Below are 23,059 nucleotides of genomic sequence, written 5' to 3' on the forward strand. Positions count from 1 at the left end.
TTTTTTTTAAATCAAGTGTATGTTGCTGTTCACTCTATATCCTCGTTTCTATGAGTTTACCAAAAAGCACAAACACTCACACACACACACACACACACACACACACACACACACAAACGTGACTGGGCTGATCCAACAGACATGATTGCCTCTTCGGCAAACCTATACATTTTCAACGATGCTGTTATCCTATTAGGAGTGTTAACAGTGGTTAACGTGTATGCTTTTCCACGTAAACACTTTCCGTGGCCGGGACTTCAGGCGGTGTGTTGCACAGCCCGATAAATGGAGTTTTACTATCAATTAGGCACTCAAAGCACATACGATTATCAAGTTGAGTATTATATACAGTACACAGTGCGATTAAACATAGAGAAAGGGTTTCATCGGAAACCGGTGTTGGAAATGAAAGTCATTGAACATCAGAGTGTCACATGTTTCTACGAAGCAGTGACATTGGTATAGCGTCAAAAATTTAGATGCCATCACATCACACGTTTCCTACTCACTTACTTAAGATTCACCAAATCATCAGCTCTGCTTTTGACATGATATGAAAGAGAATTGAATTCACCTTTTGTTGATTAACAATCAACTATATAGGCCTACAAATGATAAGATCTGTTAGTGGGAAATTAATATATCTGTTACGTGAAATTGTTGTGTTGCATTTACCTGTATATAGCGATGATATCTTGAAGGGGAACTAGTCGAAGTTATTGAATTTTAAAGCTAAAACATGCTTTGTGTGCTATTCTTTTTTTGCCTTCAGCTAATTTGCATTATTTGTTCCCAACCAAAACTTCATTCGGTAAAAGTATGTGAAACGTTAGAGTCAAAACTTTAATATCGTTTTTTCAAATGTTATGTCCGATTTTGATGAAACTTCTATGACACATATTCTGTTTGATTTTAATCGATTTATTCAAGTCAACTTTAGCATGGAGAGGAATGGAACTTAAAGCTTCAATGCTGTCGCTTCCAAGCCTCATGACTGATGACAGAGACGCCTGTACAACCAGTTAAACGCGGCTCCAGACTTCGGCAAAGGAAGAGCTTCTTCATCCCTTTCTTGAATCGTCGATACTTGAAGGCATAGATGAAAGGATTGATGCACATATTGCAGAAGGCTAGGATGACCGAGAAATAGTAGAAGCGGCTTTCGAAATCGAGATATCCCCCGAGGTTGTAATTCAAATACATGATTTGATTCGGAGTCCAGCAGATCGCAAAGGTTACAGACACGATCAGAAGGGTCTTCACGATGTTCTTCCGAGCTCTGTCTCTGTAGTTTGGAATTCGGGCGGCATCACGACCAGCAGCAGCAGCATTCTTTGGTAAGGCGTTTTGTCCAAGAGGAGCTCTGGTGTAACCGTTAGCGCTTCGGGCGTGACGGCCACGACCAGACATTCTCAAGGCAATTCCGGGGGCATTGAAGTGAGCGACTCTATTCCGTAGAGACATTATTAGCCTGGCGTAAACAAAGATCATCACCAAGAGAGGAAAAAGGTATTGGACAAAGAAGGACATCACCCCTAGGGCGATCAGCGTCCTGCCCGCTATCTTCGTTATGCAAGCTGTCCCCTCAGCGCGAATAGGGATCGTTGAGTATGTCTGGAATCCAAACCCTAGAAGCCAGGGGGCGAGAGCGATGATGATTATTGTCCGCCTTTTCGTTGTGGCTCTCTTGTACTTAATGGGGTGCATGACGGCGAGGTAGCGTTCCAACGTTAGAAGAACAAGGTTGAACGTCGACGACACAATGGCACTCCAGAAAAGGTACTTGCTGTTGATGACAGTGCATGCCATAAAGGCACGGACTTTGTTTTCCTCATTGACCGGAACTTCGGAAAACCAGTGAAGGAACACCAGCAGAGAGGTGACGAGATCAATCAGGGATTGGTTGGCGATTAAGATGTTCATGAATGTGCGGAGCTCCTTCAGCAAGCTGATTACTGCAAGGACGAGCACGTTTCCGAGTATTCCGACTATGCCGAGGATGGTGAATACGATATTAACGACTAAATCCTTGTTTGACGCGTCGAAGTCCCACGTCCAAGTCGATGTCGAGTCGAGAAAGTTTGAAGTCGTCAGAGTGGTTTCCATTTCCATTGTCATTTAATGAAGCAAAGCTTAAACACTCGTTACCGAAAACGACGAGAGGATGTTAAAAGTTTTTGGTTGAGTGCAGGTTTGAGCAATGTATGCCCTGTAATATATATCTGGAGTGATCGAATGCGCACTTCGTTGCGCACAGATATGATAATGAATTAACCAGTAAAGATACATTATACTCATTGCATGGACCTACGACCATGCTCATTGTAACTCCCACACGATTCGCGAGTCTATCGTGTACATGTACTAGGTGTTCCAAAAAAAAAACCATTTCCCACTTTTGATCCTGTATAATTACAAGCTTTGCTTTTTAGTTGACCTCTCTATTCTTTCTTCCTTTTTTTTTCAACTGAAGCATGACTTTGTATTATTATTATTTTTTTTTGCCAGTATGCGCTCTTATGTTTATCGATATCATATATTCATTGCAAAGGCAAATGTTTTGTTTATTATGTAATACCTGATTCATCTTGTGTTATGTTTTTGTTGAAAGAAAGAAAAAAGAAGAATGAAAATAAATGAATTGAATTGAATTGAATTCAGAAACTGTATATCAGATAATACTGACATTGATGAGCAATAGCTAAATAGTGTAAAATATTGTTGGAGGTAATTTGAAAATGAAAGCGTAAGTCAGTTTCATTAAATTCAGCATTAATTTTTCAGTTAGGTTTCAGATTTTGCTCTATTTTCAACCCTCTGTACAAAATTTTAACTTTGCACAGGAGTTACTGGTGTGTATGGAAGTGTGTAGTTGACACCCAGACAATGGTCCTGGACAATGACCAGGATTTGAATGCTTCATTATTTATTCCTGAGGAATTCCACTATCACAGCTAGTCTTTATTCATTATGAAATGTGGTGTATGCAAGCACATGGAAACACGTGCTTACGTTTTTTCATGTGCGTGCGTTTCACCCTTTGCCATGAATTCAGACTAGCAGTGCCCAGAGCAATCCATCATGAATAATTGATAAAGCATTAGTCACGTGCCTTGGAGTAGAGCTCTGAACAGGTGGTATCCATGTCCATTGTTCAGGGTCATTGTAAGCACACACTCACATACACATTATTAGTTCCTGTGTAAAGTTCAAGTTTTGTACAGAGGGTTAAAATTTGACCAAAATCTGGAACCTACCTTTGAAATTAATCATAGACTTCATGAAACTAATATAGGTTTTCATATTCAAATCACCTCCAACAAAATTGTACACTATACAGCTATTACTCACATCAATTACAATTTTGACTGATATATACTTTTCGAACTATTAAGGATCAAAAGTGGGAAATATTTTTTTGTAACACCTAGTAGAATTAATATACTCAGTGTAACATCGCTTCTTGTCAATATCTCACATCTTCCTCGTATAAACTCTTTGATATGTCCTTTCTACCTGGAAGAACTAGAAGGCGATTGACATTGATTTAGCTACATGATGAAATTCTTCCAATGATGCAAGGCACACTTTGCTATATAGGCATATCTGTACGGGTGATTATTTACAGCTAGTAGAACAACTTAAAGGTGCAACTGTGAAACTTTCAGTAAAGGTGTAAAATTTGACTCTACTAAAAGTGCAGAGTTGAAACATGTATCTGTGATATTAATGTGACTAACAAAATACATGGCGAGGGAACATGCAAGTTATGCTGAGTCGAGGGGAAGGTGCATTCCAATGTCTGGTGTTAAACATTTCAGTACTTTAAATAGCAATGATTGACAGATGAGGTCATCTGAGGAATATTGATTTGGAGGGATTTCTTTTTTTTGTTTTTGTTGGGGTTCCGGAGTAATCTGAAGAAAAATAGAAGAAAAAAATCGTTAAAGATATATGGAATGTTTCTAGATATTCGTTTCACCGCAAAAGTGATGTTGAGGGTGTCATAAATCAACACAAATCAACATGCATTTGGATTTCAGGGCCCCCTTTAATGGGTAAGCGATGTGAACCTGGTTCAGTCACTCTTCTTTTCTTGTCTTCCATTATGCATTCAAACTAGTATTCACAAGAATTGGTATTAGTTGGGTCCATTATATTTCACACTTTTATTTGTAAGGGACCTTAGCTTCGGTTCCGTCATTCACTCGTCATAGTCTTGTGTTGTCGATTCGCTTTGATTATCATTGCGTTTAGTTTTGTACCAATAGGTTTTTCTTTTGTATTTATGCCTCCGCCACGAAGTGTGTAGCCGGAGGTATTATAGTTTTCGGGTTGTCCGTCCGTCCTTCCGTCCGTAATCAATAAATTATTTTGTGGACAGCGTAACTAAAAAACCGTTAAAAACATCCTAATGAAACTTGGCATGTATATTATGTATGAGTAGGTGGATTTGTGCCTATCAACTTTGGGCACGCATGCTCTAGGTCAAAGGTCAAAAGGTCAAGGTCAAATGCACAAAATTTCACTATTTCCCCCCATATCTAAGCAATGCCTGAAGATATTTTCTTGAAACTTAGTGTATACATGAACTACCAAATAAAGATTCTCCAGAGAGAGTTTTGTGTCGCGAGGTCAAAGGTCAAAGGTCAATTGAAATGTTAAAATTTCAGTTTTTTTTTCTCTATAAAACCCAAATGGTTCAAGGCATCTTCATGGAACTTAGTACATATGCATGCACTGACTGGCAGTGATTATTTAGGGAATGTAGGGGTCATGGGTAACAGGTCGGGGGGGGGGGAGGTGTCAAAGGTCAAGGTCAACTCCTCGAAATCTCACTATTTTCCTCTTATCTACATGCAATGCCTGCAGGATTTTTCTTGAAACTTAGTGTATGAAAGTATCAATAGAGATTCTCTTGGAAGTACTTTGCCATAAGGTCAAAGGTCAAGTGAAAGTGTAACATTTCACTTTTCCTTAAACTTATGAAAGAGTCAAAAATCCTCAAATCCCCAAAATACCCGCACTCTTAGACAATATAGCCATTCATCCAATAAACCTAGTTCAAGGAAAGTGAACATTCAACACATTTGTAACAAACCAGTCATTTTAATATTTTGCCGACAGGTATAATTATGTGAAACTGTCATCACACATGACATTGTACTATAGACCTATTAGGAGAACCATGCATTATGGCGGAGGCATACCAGTGGCCATAGCGACATTTCTAGTTTGAATTGTAATCTGATGATTTTGATGTATTTCTCCAGTAATATGTATTGTATTTCGTTTTGTTGTACAATATGAGAATAAATTCAATTTATTCAATTTTGATGGCTTCCCTACCAAAAGCCCGTGATAGGGGTTAAAATTCTAACCCATTACCCCCGCCCATTTTCATCCTTGAAGGGAATATCTCTAAGAATATGGAACAATTCAAGCACGGTGTATTGTTAACCGCCTGGGGAGGGAGGGATCGGGGTTTAAGGAACCCCAAACCCAGAGAGAAATGTGGATTAAGTGAAAGCAGCAACATTAGTACAAAAATTTAAAATTATACATTCCATCAACTTGATAGCAATTATTCCCCCTGTTTTCTGAAAGCGGTTTGTCAGGTTCTCTTTCATATCGCTAGAAAAGTGAATTTTTGTTGGAATTTTCTTAAATTATCTTCTTTATATTGTTGTCCACACATACGTCATAACCTCTAGTAGTCTCCTCATCCAGCGGTTCCATCCCTAACAAAAAAGTCCTGTGGTACTCCCTGTGGTACTTGTCGGTACCACACAATGTACCACACACTTGTAATGTTACCACAGGAACTGTGTGGTACTGTACCACAGGCTTGTAGGGTACTCCCTGTAGTACTTGTCAGTACCACACAATGTACCACATAAATAAATGTCACCACAGGAACTGTGTGGTACTGTTTTACAGGCTCATGTGGTACTCCCTGTGGTACTGGTTGGTACCACACAATGTACCACACAAATATATGTTAACACAGGAACTGTGTGGTACTCTGGGATGTACCACAGGGCAGTACCACAGGACATTACCACAGGAAAGTACCACAGGACAGTACCACAAGACAGTATACACACAAATTGTCCTGTGGTATTTTGGGACGTATACCACACGACAGTACCACAGGACAGTACCGCATGAATTGTCCTTTGGTATTTTGGGACTACCACAGGAAAGTACCACAGGAGAGGACAACAGGAAAGTACCACAGGTTAGTACCACAGGACAGTACCACACAACTTGTTCTGTGGTATTTTAGGATGAACCACAGGACAGTACCACAGGGCAGTTCCACAGGACAGTACCACAGGAAAGTACCACAGGATAGTACCACAGGACAGTACCTCATGACTTGTCCTGTGGTATTTTGGGACGTACCACAGGACAGTACCACAGGGCAGTACCACAGGACAGTACCACAGAGCAGTACCACAGGACAGTACCACATGAAAGTACCACAGGATAGTACCACAGGACAGTACCACACGACTTGTCCTGTGGTATTTTGGGACGTACCACAGGGCAGTACCACAGGACAGTACCACAGGAAAGTACCACAGGATAGTTCCACAGGACAGTACCACACGACTTGTCCTGTGGTATTTTGGGACGTACCACATGACAGTACCACAGGGCAGTACCACAGGAAAGTACCACAGGATAGTACTACAGGACAGTACCACAAGACTTGTCCTGTGGTATTTTGGGACATACCACAGGACAGTACCACAGGAATTGTCCTGTGGTATTTTGGGACATACCACAGGGCAGTACCACAGGAAAGTACCACAGGATAGTACCACACGACTTGTCCTGTGGTATTTTGGGACGTACCACTGGACAGTACCACAGGACAGTACCACAGGATAGTACCACAGGACAGTACCACAGGACAGTACCACAGGATAGTACCACAGGACAGTACCACACGACTTGTCCTGTGGTATTTTGGGACATACCACAGGACAGTACCACAGGAATTGTCCTGTGGTATTTTGGGACATACCACAGGGCAGTACCACAGGAAAGTACCACAGGATAGTACCATACGACTTGTCCTGTGGTATTTTGGGACGTACCACTGGACAGTACCACAGGACAGTACCACAGGATAGTACCACAGGACAGTACCACAGGACAGTACCACAGGATAGTACCACAGGACAGTACCACACGACTTGTCCTGTGGTATTTTGGGACATACCACAGGACAGTACCACAGGGCAGTACCACAGGAAAGTATCACAGGATAGTACCACAGGACAGTACGACACGACTTGTCCTGTGGTATTTTGGGACATACCACAGGACAGTACCACAGGAATTGTCCTGTGGTATTTTGGGACGTACCACAGGACAGTACCACAGGACAGTACCACAGGATATTACCACAGGACAGTACCTCACGACTTGTCCTGTGGTATTTTGGGACGTACCACAGGACAGTACCACACGACAGTACCACACGACTTGTCCTGTGGTATTTTGGGACGTACCACAGGGCAGTACCGCAGGATAGTACCACAGGATAGTACCACAGGACAGTACCACACGACTTGTCCTGTGGTATTTTGGGACATACCACAGGACAGTACCACAGGAATTGTCCTGTGGTATTTTGGGACGTACCACAGGACAGTACCGCAGGGCAGTACCACAGGAAAGTACCACAGGATAGTACCACAGGACAGTACCACACGACTTGTCCTGTGGTATTTTGGGAAGTACCACAGGACAGTACCACAGGGCAGTACCACAGGACAGTACCACAGGAAAGTACCACAGGATAGTACCACAGGACAGTACCACATGACTTGTCCTGTGGTATTTTGGGACGTACCACAGGACAGTACCACACGAATTGTCCTGTGGAATTTTGGGACGTGCCACAGGACAGTACGACAGGAATTCCTGTGGTAATTTTCGATGTATACCACAGGAGAGTACCACAGGAACTGTCCAAAATCCCACAGGAAAATCATAATATGGTGCTATTCCACACAGAAGTGACCACACAGCAAATTAAATTCGTAAGTACCACAGAAAAATGCTACAGGATATTCTTTTTTTTTTCTTAACATTTTATAACAGAGGACTATCACATCAGAATATCAAACAGCAGTACCACACAGGAGTACCACACAGGAAAATTGTAAGGCAGAATCTACTGAAATTTATTATAAAAATACAAACAGAAAAGCACATATTAATATTCCTCAATTAATTGATAGATGAGTTATGCTGTGAATTATAGCAATTGATTTGCCATTACTTATCCTGTCCTATACTCCTACAGTATTACCTATTTAGTGAAAGTGCTGATGTAAAGCACGAGAAATTTCATAAGGACTTCTGTGGTACGGTACTCCTGTGGTACTCCTGTGGTACTCCTGTGGTACTCCTGTGGTACAAATTTTTACATAGCTCATGAATATTCATAAAAAGCACTCTAGATTTTAGAAAATACATATATGACTTAAAAAGTCAAAGTATTAATGATGGAACTTACTTTGAACTTTATGAAAGATTGTCTAATTATGTTATGTTATTTCCAATATCACATATATTGTTATGAAAGTGTAATTTCATATCTTGATAATAAAGTATAATCGAGTTAGTAACCATGCCTTAATGCTTTACGGATAGACGGCCATATATATATGTACTGATACGGTCGATGGCTACCTAGGAATAGAATATGACTATATAGATCTATTATAGGACTAGATTGGCACTTGGCCATTAGACTCTCGTTTGAGGTTATATGTTAGGAGTAGGACAGGTTATTAAGTAGGGCCATGTTTGTCCTGAAATCCATCACTCACCCATCAGGAATATTCCATGATATGAGACTAAAATTCTCCCAGTTTTTTTTTTTTCGATCTATCCTGGGTGGTACTCTCCTGTGGTGCCATGGAAATGCTGTGTGGTACTGCCCTGTGGTAATGCTGTGTGGTAATGATCGACCTGTGGTACTGTCCTGTGGTACTGTCCCAAAATACCACAGGACAGTTCCTGTGGTACTGTTCTGTGGTACTAGTCCTGTGGTACTGCCCTGTGGTACGTCCCAAAATACCACAGGATTTCCTGTGGTACTGCCCTGTGGTACGTCCCAAAATACCACAGGAATTCCTGTGGTACTGTCCTGTGGTACTGTTCTGTGGTACCGGTCCTGTGGTACTTTCCTGTGGTACTGCCCTGTGGTACGTCCCAAAATACCACAGGAATTCCTGTGGTACTGTCCTGTGGTATGTCCCAAAATACCACAGGACAATTCCTGTGGTACTGTCTGTGGTACTGTCCTGTGGTACTTTCCTGTGGTACTGTCCTGTGGTACCGTCCTGTGGTAATTACCACAGGGGTACCACAGGACTTTTTCGTAAGGGGCAACCCCAAAACTTTAAGAATTCATAACTTTTGCATCGATTGTCCGATTTTCCTCAAACTTTCACTGATATATTCTACTGATGTTGCTGCTTTCACTCAATCCACATTGGTCTTTGGGTTTGGGTTCCCTTTAAAGGGTGTGTACAGTTCTGGTCGAGGTGAGGATTTAGCTTTTAACGTTTTGCGAGATATTCAGAAACCACTCTATGAGATGTCAAAGAGCATGCAATTCTAAGGGGTATCAAAAGTTTATTTGATGAAAATCGGTTTTGAAGTGGCCGAGATATCCAAAAACAAGGTGAAACAAAGAGATCCTAATAAAGTTATGGCCTGTAGTCTTTTATTATTATCACTTTTTGGGATATCTCAGCCATTTGAAAACCAATTTTCATCAAATAAATGTTGAATCCTTCTTAACATTACATGCTCTTTCATATTTCATAAGAGGTTTCTCATTATCTCACTTCGGAATGTAAAAAACACGAATCCCCACCTCAACCAGTACTGTACAGCCCCCTTAAGCCCCGCCTCTGAAAAAAAAAAAATCCTCGAGATCATTTTTTTCAAAAATCCCAGCTGTGACATCATCCTCCTGTAACAATAATTACATTGTATAGACACAGTTTAATAGGATGTGTCGTTGTTGCTGTTACTTGCTGTTACTATAATGCCCCTGTCACCCTTTGACGGATAAGGCAAACGTATAAGAAACGAATGTCGATTTTTAGCATCCGTTAATATCCGTTACGATGCGTTTCAAGTCCTTTTTATCCTTTGGATGGACGTTTATCTTCCGATGATTTCCGTCAGAGCGGCCAAAAAACTTTGTGCATGCACAAAGTTATTTCTCGCCAAAAACGGATAACGCGATCCGACCCTTGTGCGATAGTTGCACGTTTTCTCCTGTTTGTACTGTGCTTTGTCGTTTTCCACGCGTTTCCATCCGCTAGGCCTCCTATAAAGTCCGTTGCTGCAAAAGATGGAACCGATGGAACGGCTATGTACAGCACATCTAACGCATACCCACGGAATAGCCACAGGATGACTACCGGGCAAAACGTCATGTAGTTACGGATGACAAACGGACAGGACGGCCATAAGCGATGATTACAGCATAATTTATCTACAGGATATCTACAGCACATCCACAGTATTTGAACAGGACATGAAGCTGATGTTTAACGAATATGTACCGGCTTTGCTGCAAATGACTCCTGCCATGCAGGACATAATACAAACGCCGTAGGACCTCGCCCTTATCATTGCATTTTAATGCCGTTCTGTCGTGCTGAAGCTATATACATCGATACTGGGCAGCCTTACTGCAGGCAAACATCTGAATTTTAAGAATGCCAACATGGCTCTAAAGAAGTATATTGCCTCCCGGAGGAGGCAGCGCAAGCAACAGAGAAGGCAGATGTGGTCCAGGAAGTTGCTTGGTCCTGAGAGACGCAGGCAATTTGGTTTGTACAGTATATGATCAATTGTCATTAGACAATTTTTAGATTTTTTTTTCTATGGAAGCATCATTATCACCTATAATACACTAGTTGTACTTGTACCATCAAAAAGGGCAACCCTTTAAGATGAAAGGGGCGATGAAGCACATACGATGTGAGTGGGCATCGGCTCAGATAGTGTTGGTTAGTCATAAGTTAAAAGTCGTGATTTTCATTGCTCTGACGCAGAAGTGGTGAACTTCGAGTTGAGAGTGAGACAATGAGTGGAAGATTCATGTCATCAAAATCAAAAACCATGCATGGCTACAAGGTTTGAATCATCAATAGGAAATCTTAATGAGTCATAATTATTACTGTGCTGCATTTGATTTGATGCTTCACAGAAACTGTTTGAGAGAAAATAGAGACTGCTTCAAGCATTGAGTCAATGTCCAAACTTGAAAAATGTATTGCACACACTGATATTCTGAATGCAGTCAAATATATTTGACTTCAAGAGCCAATACAATGAGTTCAATAAAGAATGTGTGCCTTTACTTGAGGAAATCAAAGTTGATCCGCCATTGATATTTATAAAAAGCATCTGAAAAAAAATACTCTCTTCAAAAAAACCAAAAAAAAAAAGAGTGAAAATGTTCAATCTTGAAAGAGTGAATAACAGAAAAGACTGAGTTTCAAGTGAAATTGGAGTGAATTTTGAGTGAAAATGTTCATTTTCAATTTCACTCGAAACTCATTCTTTTCTGTTATTCACTCCTTCAAGAGTGAACATTTTCACTCTTCCTTTTTTAGAGAGTACAGAAAGCTAAATTTTGGAAGTATATAATTATAACAACGGGCATGTATAAAGTGATTTTGTGTAAATGTGAGAAATTTTAAGATAAGTCTGTACGTGATATTGGGACAAAAATGAAGAAAGTGGTGTTAAAGGTCTAGCAAAAGTAGCCATCATATTCACGAGGAAACTTGGTTTTGATCTTCGATGCCTTTGGCATATTGATGGAAGCTGCTGAGATGTGTAGAGGCAGAATTGGCCGATTGGTTGACGCTCAAAGATAATGCACGTATTCAGCCCGATAGCCGTCACGTAAATGGATCTTTGACGTTCGATGTACGTCTCATGCATCATCCATTTGTTCCTTGTGTGTTTTGTCCTGTGGACATGCGGTTCATATTCGTTTCTCATGCGTTTGCACACGTTTCACTGTCCTGTACACAATCGCCCCAGATGCGTTGTTTGATCGTCTTGTTCGGCCCCTCCACCATGCATGTGCGCTCCTCTGAAACGGAAGCTTTACACTTGACCACTTTATCCATTGACGATTTGAACAACAGATAAGCAAAATATCGCTCGTCTTTCGTATACGGCGGTCCTATCCGGCAAAGTGTGACAGGGGCTTTAATAGGGCCGTTACCTTTTTATACAAATGCTTCTGACAAACATTGGACGTAGCAATGAATGGGATTTAATTAAATCAAATAATGCCCGCATTCAGATTTGTATTTGGTGCTGCGTTACGTGTAACTCGCATTCGCTGTGACGGGGGGCTGTGACGTAACTAACAAAAAACGCTACACGTAGGGTCTAATGTACTGTGGTCACTCGTTACACGTTTTGTATGTAATACGCTATCGGTATAGACTATTCAGGCCTAGCGTACCATCAGGTACAAGGCGTCAGAGGCAGGGTCAGATGAACGCCTTGTGAGCGTTTAAGTAGGTTTGAATAATATGCTCGGTAGCCATTCGTTAGTCATTTTGTTACATTATACGCTGTGGGACGTTGATATGCATTCGTTTCGGCAAAGTTCCAGAAGGGTTGGACGCATTTGGGCGAACGGCAGACGAATGAGAAACGTACATCCATCGTGCCGAAAGTTCAATCAGCGAACGTTTATAATGATGATGATGATAATAATAATAATAATAACAGTAATGATAACAATGATGATAATAATGATAATAATAATAATAATAATAATAATAATAATAATAATAATAATGATAATAATAATAATAGTGGCAACTTGTATAGCGCACAGGTCCACTTTTCAGTGCTCATGGCGCTTCAAAAATGAGAATGATATACATACATGCATATACATGTTCAAACATGTCAACAGAAAAGAAAATGGCAAACAAAACACAAATATTTATCCAATAAAGAAACCAATTAAAAATACAATATTGTTCCGAACATTAATGACATACAGCAATTACAGTCCTCAGTGTGAGAGGAACAGATAAGTTTTAAGTTTGGATTTGAATGTCTCTGTAGATGACAGTTCCCTTAATAAAGGACAAGTCCACCTTCATAGACGTGGGTTGAGTGAATGCAGCAAAATTAGTAGAACACATCAGTGAAAGTTTAGGGAAAATCGGACAATCCGTTCAAAAGTTATGAAGTATCTGCACAGTCACTGCTGGATGAGACGACTACTACTGTGCATGATATCACATGCGTACAACGACATAAGGAAAATAAGAAGAGAATTTCACAAAACTTGTTACTTACGTATGTTAAGGGTAATATTATTCTCCTGCCTTCTGAAAGAGAGAAGTCGGGTATTCTTTTGTTAAGCGAGAAAAGTGAAAATATGTTGAATTTTCTTTATTCTTTCGTTATATCGTTGGACACATGTGACATCACAAGCTATAGTAGTCTTCTCATCCAGCCGTGACTGAGCAGAAACTTCAAAAATTCATAACTTTTGAACGGATTGTCCGATTTTCCTCAAACTTTCACCGATGTGTTCTACTAATTTTGCTGCATTCACTCAACCCACATGTCTATGAAGGTGAACTTGTCCTGAATAGATAACTGATTCCAAAATTTTGGTCCCATAACGGAGAAAGCACGATCACCCCATCCATGTTTTACTCTGGGTGTTTGGAGTAACAACGAATCTTATGATGAACGTATAGACTTCGTGTCGGATTGTATTTTTGCACTGAATTACTTAGGTATACGGGGGGAAAAGAATGAACTGAATGATGTACTAACAACAGAATCTTGAAAATAATCCTTTTCTCTACAGTTAACCAATGTAAGGAACGGAGAACTGGTGATATGGAATCAAATTTATTAGTAAAAGTTAACAATCGGGCAGCAGAATTTTGCAACCGTTGAAGTTTTGTGACATCTTTTTTTGGAAGATTATATAATACACAACAATTGAGGAATTCGAAAAATCTAACAGAGAAGAAATCAAAGCATGAATAAGTATCTCAGCTCCAGATTTAGACTATGGGGGGGGGGATCAAGAGGGGCACAACCGGCGCACGCCCCCCCTCTTTATTTTTCATGAAAAACAAAAGAAATAAAAAGAAAAAATGAAATGAAACCGGAAGTGGCACCAGAAATATCCGCCCCTGTATTAGACAAATATTTCCTTATGAAACTTAAATTGCTTAGCTGATATCGAACATTCCGCTGAATTTGAGTTACATGACTTCGAAATGACATTTCCTGATCAAATGACACCTAAATTACGGACTGTTTTTGACGGAGTAATGCAAGTGCTACCGATGTTGGCATGACATGATTGTTAATCAACTTTACTTAACATATGCTTTGAACCCAATAACAAAAACTCAGATTTATCATCATTTAGTTTAAGGCCATTGGATATAAGCCAGATTTTCAGGTCTTGCAAACATGCTTCAAGTTTTGCAATGGCGGATGACAATGAAGACACAGTGGGCTAAAAAGACAAATAAAGTTGTATATCATCCGCATGACAATGATAACCAATACAGTGCTTGCGAAATACAATTGATTGCATGTGCAGAGAAAATAGCAGCGGGCCTCCAACAGAACCATGAGGTACACCAAACTTTGTCATAGTTTTACAAGAGGTATAGAATTCCCAATTCTGATATAATGAGATCGTTCACATAAGTAGGATATAAACCAATCAAGGACAGTTCCTTTGATGGCCAAATATCTCAACCTTTGAATCAGAATAGCATGACTGACTGTGTCAAAAGCTGAGCTCATATCAAGCATGATAAGAGCAATGATGTTACCACTATCTAATTCTCTGAACACAATATCTGTTAAGTTGACTAACAGTGTTTCTACACTATGGCCAGGTTTGTAAGCAGATTGAAAAGAATCAAACAATAATTCATTATCTTGCAGATATGTTGTCAATTGTGAGAAAACAACCTTCTCAAGCAATTTACTCAAATAGGGTAAATTTGAAATTGGGCGGTAATTTTTGAGACACTCCTGACCTAAGCCTGCTTTTTTCAAAGTTGGATGAATAACTGCTTTTTTACATACCTGTGGAACTACACATAATCTAAGGCTAACATTTATGATTCTTGTGATAACGGGTGCTAAAACTCTGCTACACTTCTTAACCAAATCTGTTGGGATTAGATCATGTTCACATTATTTGTTTGGTGAGTTCTTAATAAGCTGTTATATCTCATTAACAGTGACAGACTGAAACTCACTCAATTCTGACTTGACTTAACAGACAATGTCTTTTGGCTGTTCACAACAAGTTGGGAAACTCTGTTGGATTGCCACAATTTTATCAACGAAATATTGATTAAAACAATTTGCTAGCTCAACTTGATCACCATGAGTGAGGTGTTCTGGTAAAGGAGATGGCTGTTTTCGGTAAAGTAAAGCATTAGCAACTTTGTACAACTTCTTTGTATCTTTCCCACAATCCGTAACCTTTTTTTGAGTGATATTGTAAGTTAGCATCCTTAATCAAGGCATTTACACATCGCCTTTGTACATGATTCATCTGTTTGTGAATCTCCATTTTTGTGGACCTTGACTTTCTTTCTAACTGTCTGCGAAGCAGTAGTAATTGAGCTATTTCTGGGGTATACCATTCAGTATTAGGGTGGATTGTGACCTTGATTCGTTTCTTAGGTGCCAACTTATCAAGGGTAGCAGTGAGTAAGGTGTTATACAAATTTACTTTATCATCAACATTATTAACATGAGATCCAGCTGATATAAGAGACTTAACATAAGTATCAGCAACAAACTCTTGTGGGTTTACAGATTTCAAATTCTGTGTAATAACAAATGTTTTTTTTTTAATACAACGTTTAGCAAGGTTCAATTCACACATTATTGCTGAATGATATAAGATATACCTTCCACAACACCAGTATTACAAAGTTGTACAGTGTTACCTTTACGAGTTATAGGCAGATCTAATACATGGCCTCGATTATGAGTTGGCTTATCATATTATGTTGAATCATATCAAAGGCTGACAATAATTCAGAGAGCAACTTCGAATTCGAAGTTGATGAGTCCATGGGTATATTGAAATTACCTGCAATCAACAAGTCAGACGAGCAGAGAAGCTGTCTATCAAGAACATTAGAAAAATCATCCAACAAAATCTGAAACTGCACTGAACTAGGTGGACGATATACATTGATGAAATGCAACGATTTCTGCATATAATTCAGAGTCATCTGAACCATTGCAAATTATGTAACATTTGGGGAATCTAAGATTCTGACATCTAATTGACTTATCAAAACAACACAGCTATTCCTCCTCCTCGTTTGCCAACTCTGGGAATGTGCTTAAGGCCCAAAACCACTATTTCGGCGCAAATGGTCAAAAATCGTGTCGCTTATGTTCCTTCTCACCTAGGAGAAATAAAAAGCTCTTTCAAAATGCTCCGGTGATTTTATGTGATGCCAAGGGACATATAGACAAAAACTGAAATCATTTCGAAGACGAGATTGTACCACTAAGCCATCGGTGGAGGGTTAAGTTCGGCCAACAGGCTCAAAAGTGCATGTCGCCAACGATGATTTTTTATGTTTTCTCAACTTTTTGGGAAAATATGAGCATAAAGAAGAAGCTTACTCACAGTTTCAGAAAAGTAGCCGAACGTTCTATGAAAACCTAACACAACTTTATAAGCTTATCATTCTTTAACAACAAACTACCTGATGGAAATGTGTCGCCAGATCTGCTGAAACATACGTTACCATCTTTGTACTGCAAACTTGGTAATGCTATTACAGTGAATACTACACAATTGTATTGTTTTTCTGACCAAAAGGGGTCTAAGTTTATGTTAAAAAATATTTCATCACTCAGCTTCAAAAGACATGCGACTGCTAATCTCGCAAATATAGATTTTAAAAAGGTAGATGTATATAAGAGAAGTAACATACGTTACCATCTTTGTAAAAAGTATGAAGGTGCATGGCTCTGAATGATTGTTCTAAAGTTGAGACTTATGGAGTAGATTGTCCTCATACCCATGGGTGGCAAAAGACTCATTATTATGTTGCTAACTTATACGATTTAATCCACAAGTGTAACATACGTGATGTAACTTACGTTACCACCAAATGACAGAAAGCTTAATTACACCATTAATTACCACCTAAATGTATATTTCTCGAATCTGTGCCGTCGATTTGAGGCCATGGGATAGCTCAGCAACCTCTTTTACTGGCATCTTGAGCATTGGCAGCGCGCAAAATACCTTTACATGATGTGTTGAAAAACTGAGTAAGTGTTTGATTGTTGGAAATGTGTTGTTGTTTTTCATAGAATCATGCTTTACTTCTGTTTATTGTGTGTTTATTAAGTCAGTAGATTCCACCGTAAAAATCCAGTAATTACTTTGCTGTACAGGCTTATTCTTTTGAAATAAATCACTCAATTTATTAAGTAACGTATGTTTCAAATTTTGGTAACGTAAGTTTCAAGATGTTGTCATGTTAATAACAGACAATCTACGGAAAAGCCCATTTAATCTGAGACAATTTAATTGTTGCAGTTATGATGTTGATGAATTTCTACGTCAAAACATATCAAATTCATTTACAGCTGTATGTTCTTGTTTGTTTGGAGGATGCAGTAAAAGGGGACATAATCATAGTATCTTTAAAAAAATCGTTTGGTGGGCGTTGATGTTCAACTTGGCTTTAATGATGTCATATTTCAGGTATAAGCAATGAATTTAACATTGTTTTAAGAAAATTCAATAAATAGCTAATAAGATTAGAGATTACACAGATCTCTAATTCAAAACTAGTGGACCAGGTCCCTGCATTAACGTAGTAACGTAAGTTTCTATAGTTTTGGTAACGTAAGTTTCATCAATTCATGTCATTGAAAAAGGATATTTTAGAGAATGTGCGTGGATAAAAATAACATTTAATTGTTCTAGAATTATTGTTGAAGGAATTCTGTAGGGAAATACGTCTTTTCTATTATATTTATCTTCGGTTATCATAAACCAATATGGTGACTTACTCCCTGATTATTTTTAATGGAGAAAATAAACTCAAATTTCTGTCGTAATGTCGTTGATGATCTCAAAGTGAAGAAAAACACAATTTGAATGAAGAAAAGGCAACAAAAATACAGTGCATTAGAGAAATGTAATTTCAACTACATTGTATTACTGTTACCATCATAGATTAGACCTACATGATTATAATAATGATAATGATAATAGTAATTATAGTAATATATGTTTCAGTAAGCTATATGTTTTAGACATTAACATTTTTTGTTCTTCCTTCTCGTTGAAGTTAATACAGTTGCAATGGGGAAGAGCAGTGCTAGGATTAAAACCCCATATATAGGGAACGTGTTAGCTGTAATCAGAATGGCGAAAAAGCATATCTCTAAGCAAAGATTCAAGAAAAAAAACTTATGCCCGTCTCATAGTTAACAAAGAAAAGAAGCAAAGTTACACATCTTTTTTTTTTTACCCTACCACATCAGGGTTATTATAGGGGAGGTGGTTCAGGCTCCCCCGCCCCTTTGCCAGCAGTCAAAATATAAACAAAAGGAAATAAAAAGAAAAAAAATGAATCGCGGACTCACCCTCCCCCGTTTGAAATAAAAAAAAAACCAAACATGAAATTGGGTTTGTACTGGCAGCATCGAATTGAGCTGAAGCCTTTTTTTTGTATTTCTTCAATTTTCTTTTCTTTCTTTTTTTTTTCTTGCTTGTCAGTCGATGAAACCCGGCAAAAGAAATGAAACCAAAAAAGAAAAAAAAATTCACGGGAGCTTTTTATTTTTCTGCCCGTTAGGAGATTAAAACTGGAAGTGGTCGACTTTTTCTAACTCCTGACCCCATCCCCCACCCCATAAAAATTCTACTTACGGGCCTGCATGCCTATAATCATTATCAGTATCTTTGTTGTGCATGTATAGCAACTTGTCCTTTCACTTTTCTTTTTAAAGATTCAAAACATTTTTCCTGGAGACAATTGAGTATATGAATATAAGAACGACCCAAGTCCAATTTTTTGCCAAATTCAGTTTGACATGGGAAATTGTAGCTTATGCATGGACTCATCTTGTGTATAAATGATAAATCCTAATTACCCCCGGAAGTGCCTGAAATGAATGAGTTAAATCTTATATTAATGTAAGAATGAAGGACTTGGGTCATTCTTACATTCATATAATAGCGCCCTCTCTCATCCTTCTCCCATCTCTATAGCAGAATATCATGTATATGAATCAAAGAACGACCCAAGTCCATATGAATCAAAGAACGACCCAAGTCCACCACACAAAATGGCCTCTCCACAATTAATGTAAATGTTAATTGTCATAATAATATATGTTCTAATTTGTATATACAATGTTGCCTTCCCATCACAGTTAAATAGAATATTATTGGACAAATAAAAAAATATGAAGTTTTTTTTAGTTTACTCCAAATGATCTTCCATGGACTTGGGTCGTTCTTATATTCATATACTCAATTTCAAGATACGGCAAGAATTATTAATGCAAGACTTGTTATTCTTGTTATCCTTGTGGATTATACTGTTTTATGCATACATAACAAGGAAAATCGAGTACATCATTTTACTAATGACAATTTCATTCATCCTACCCAGTATTGTGCTAATGAAACTGTGTAATTTGACGTTATTTCATGGACCTCATTTTGCCATAGTCAACTTAGTAAAGTGGTCATTTATTTAGTTAACAAAGAACATTTCTCGGTTCCTTCTTTCCCTATCTCTTCTTTACCGAGTTCAGACATTTTAAATACAAGCAATATGGCGTTATTGTTCATTATGAAGCACTTTAACAGAGTAATCATCGCGTTTCTGCCGTTTCTTGTTTCATACAAGTGTTAAAAATTTTGTGAATACTTGTACTATTTTATTGCAACTGCTATTTTCAAACTGTTCCTGCATAGAGTAACTGTTGCGACAGCTGATGAGTCTGCAAAGTTATGGATTCGAAACATATCTTTCAGCAGCATGAAGATAACAAGTTACAAGACATCAATATGAAGATAACAAGTCACAAGACATCAAACATACGAAAACTTTCATTATGATAAAATTAAAGTGAAACCTACGTTACCCACCACTCGTTTTATATTACACGTACATCATGACAATATTTTCATCCGTTAAGGCACGAAACAGCATGTTCCCAACTGTTATCATTTCAATGCCATAAATTCATAAGTATGAAGCCAATTGTCTTCAAAATATCAACAGTTATGGATTACTGTTCTACTGAAGAGTTTATACGAGGACATGTTATAAAGTCTTGCAGTTTTACAACTATTTTAATTGTTATTTTTGAGAATTGTATCGCCATAATATTGCGACATCGTGTTATAATATTCGTTCACTTAGAGTTGAAGAGAAATTAGTGTAAGAATATATACAAAAACCAAAAAGAAAATGTTCCAAAATTTGCTGCATATGTAGTAGTATTGTCTTTGTAACTTACGTTACATTAACGTGAAACATACGTTACGTGGAATCTAACGACTATATTTTTGCGCACATAGTTTCACATGTTTCATCGATGATACTCAAGAATTAGCTGGCAATTTTGGACTGATAAATGTTGAAAATATTTTCTGAAGAAAGTCTGATGTCAAATTATCGAGAAAACAAATTAACATTACCTGTCTAAGGTTTAACACAATAGGACATGCTGTGTTCAGTATAGCATACAGGTCATTTGCCATCCTTCCCATCTGCAGGCAGCATTTACAAACATGGCAGCCGATGGTATACTTCACATCTGACGCGTAATTATCTCAATCATAGAATGTAGTCACCAATCTTAATGCATTTGAAATAGAATGACATGGTAACGTATGTTACATGATGAAATTTACGCCCCATGAAAGAAATTATCACACCTTTAAAATAAAGCAAAACTACGTGTTCATATTTTTCAACTACAAACTTGAATATTTGTCTCGTGGATTGGTATAAAAATGAAACCTATTCTAACAACTTTAATTTTCCCGTTTTGTGATTGTCCAATTGTGCCGAAATAGTGGTTTTGGGCCTTAAACGTGAAGCCATGTGATGTCAATTGACCAATCGGAGCAGCATCGTTAGGCGTAAGCCATGTTTCACAAATAGCAATAATACATATATGTTTGTTTACAAACAAAATACAAATATGATATTATATATATACATTTTATACATATATGAATATATATATACACATATATATGAACATATATATATATATATACATATAAATAAATAAATATATATATATTTTATTATTATTATATACAAATATAATACATATGTTTCACAAATAGCAATAATACATATCGTAATGACGATACGTGGTCATTTGCTCAAAATTTTTAATATATATCCAAAATCAACGATTATGGGCTCCGTGAGCACATCTCTCTGCGAATCTAACGAATTCAACATAATTATGATAATGTATCTCCAAATTTCGAATAAGTTGGACATTCGTTGGCTCAGTATACATTGCTCATCGTCGAGTGCAAGATGTTGATCATTCACCCTGCCGGTAAATCTGCCTAGAAAAAAAAATCACAAACACAAAATCCTTGGGTAAATCCCTGATCGATCACGGCTTCTTTAAAGAAATTGCACAATAGCGTGCATTTAGGTTCTCTTGAACGGCAACAAAAGGCGGGCTCATGTCCGTTAAATCGATAGCAGGCCGGAATGCATCATGCAATGAGATGTATAGGCCTAGCAGCAGACAGAACAATAACGTTCTAATGTAAATCTTACGAGGAGGAAGAGATTTTTCTATTTGTGAAATGAAAATAGATAGCCTATAATGCATGCATATTTTATATAATGCTGAGTTGCGACATACTTTTTTACGAACACTTTTTCTTCAGAGCGAAATTCAGAAATTAACGCTTTGCATGAAAGACGCGTTGTGCTGTAAACTCGGTGTGATGAATGATGATCCTGAAAAGCTTATAATAAGATTCATGCTGCAAAGTATACTTACGTCATACTGCAAAAAACAAACAAACAAACAAACAATTAAACAAAACAGCAAGAACAATAAACAAAAAACAACAACAAAAAAACAAACAAAAACAAACAAACACTAAAAGAACAAAGACAAAAAAAAGCAATTCGCCACCTAAAGTTCATTTTTAAAACCACCAACCGAAGGCCAAAATTGAAAAATTGAAATGATAATCACACCATGATCGGGATGGGGGAGCTCCTAAGGCAGGGGGTTGGCAGGTGGAGAATTACCAATACTAGAAAAGCACTCCGAGAGTTATTTTGCACACGGACAAACTAACTAACGAACGAACGAACTAACTAACGAACGAACGAACTAACGAACAAACCAACGGTAACGAAAACATAACCTCCTCCCTTATCAGTGGCGGAGGTAATAAGTCCAACGTGTTGCCGCTACTGCATGACTGAAACACTGCTTGAAGATGCTGATTCTTTTTTCTATATTTTATCGTACACTTCCTGATGGTTTGACATCAATACAACATGAGGATCCCATTTTTAGCCATTAGGGGATAACACCCAAGTATTAAAGGCCAATTGAACCCCCCCCCCCCACACACACACACACAATCACACACAAGCACACACTCCGGAGACGGAGGGATAGCGCGCGTGTTCCCTGAATCTCCGGTAGTGGGGTGTTTATCCATGGAAGGTGGATCCCACCTGTCTAGACTCGAATTAAAGGGGGACACGCGCCCCTATTTTCTTTTTATTTCTTCTGTTTTGACCAAAAAAAAGAAAAGAAAAAAAGAACAGAAATAAATGAAGAGGGGGCGCGGGCCCTGTGCGCCCCCTCTGGATCCGCCACCGGCTGATTGATATAATGCAAATGAGGGAGTTATAGGGCCTACTGTTACAACTGGCCGTACAGGACCCAGGTCTAGTATGTA

The 23,059-nt window shown here is 38.4% G+C and overlaps 1 protein-coding gene across 1 annotated transcript; it reads right to left on the minus strand.

Moving 5' to 3' along the window:
* Positions 1-966: 966 nt before the first annotated feature.
* LOC139743748 (galanin receptor 2a-like) lies at positions 967-2,112 on the minus strand. Its single transcript, XM_071654203.1, has one exon. It carries the CDS (start codon positions 2,110-2,112, stop codon positions 967-969), a length of 1,146 nt encoding a protein of 381 aa, XP_071510304.1.
* Positions 2,113-23,059: the final 20,947 nt, after the last annotated feature.

Source organism: Diadema antillarum, unplaced genomic scaffold (genome assembly GCF_040938485.1).
Source record: "Diadema antillarum isolate AM-2024a unplaced genomic scaffold, OU_Dant_1.0 seq00001105_RagTag, whole genome shotgun sequence".
In the NCBI taxonomy this organism is placed as follows: Eukaryota; Metazoa; Echinodermata; class Echinoidea; order Diadematoida; family Diadematidae; genus Diadema; species Diadema antillarum.

Excerpts from the sequence above, each read along its gene's own strand:
- LOC139743748 (XM_071654203.1), bottom strand. The coding sequence starts at position 2,112 with ATGGAAATGGAAACCACTCTGACGACTTCAAACTTTCTCGACTCGACA.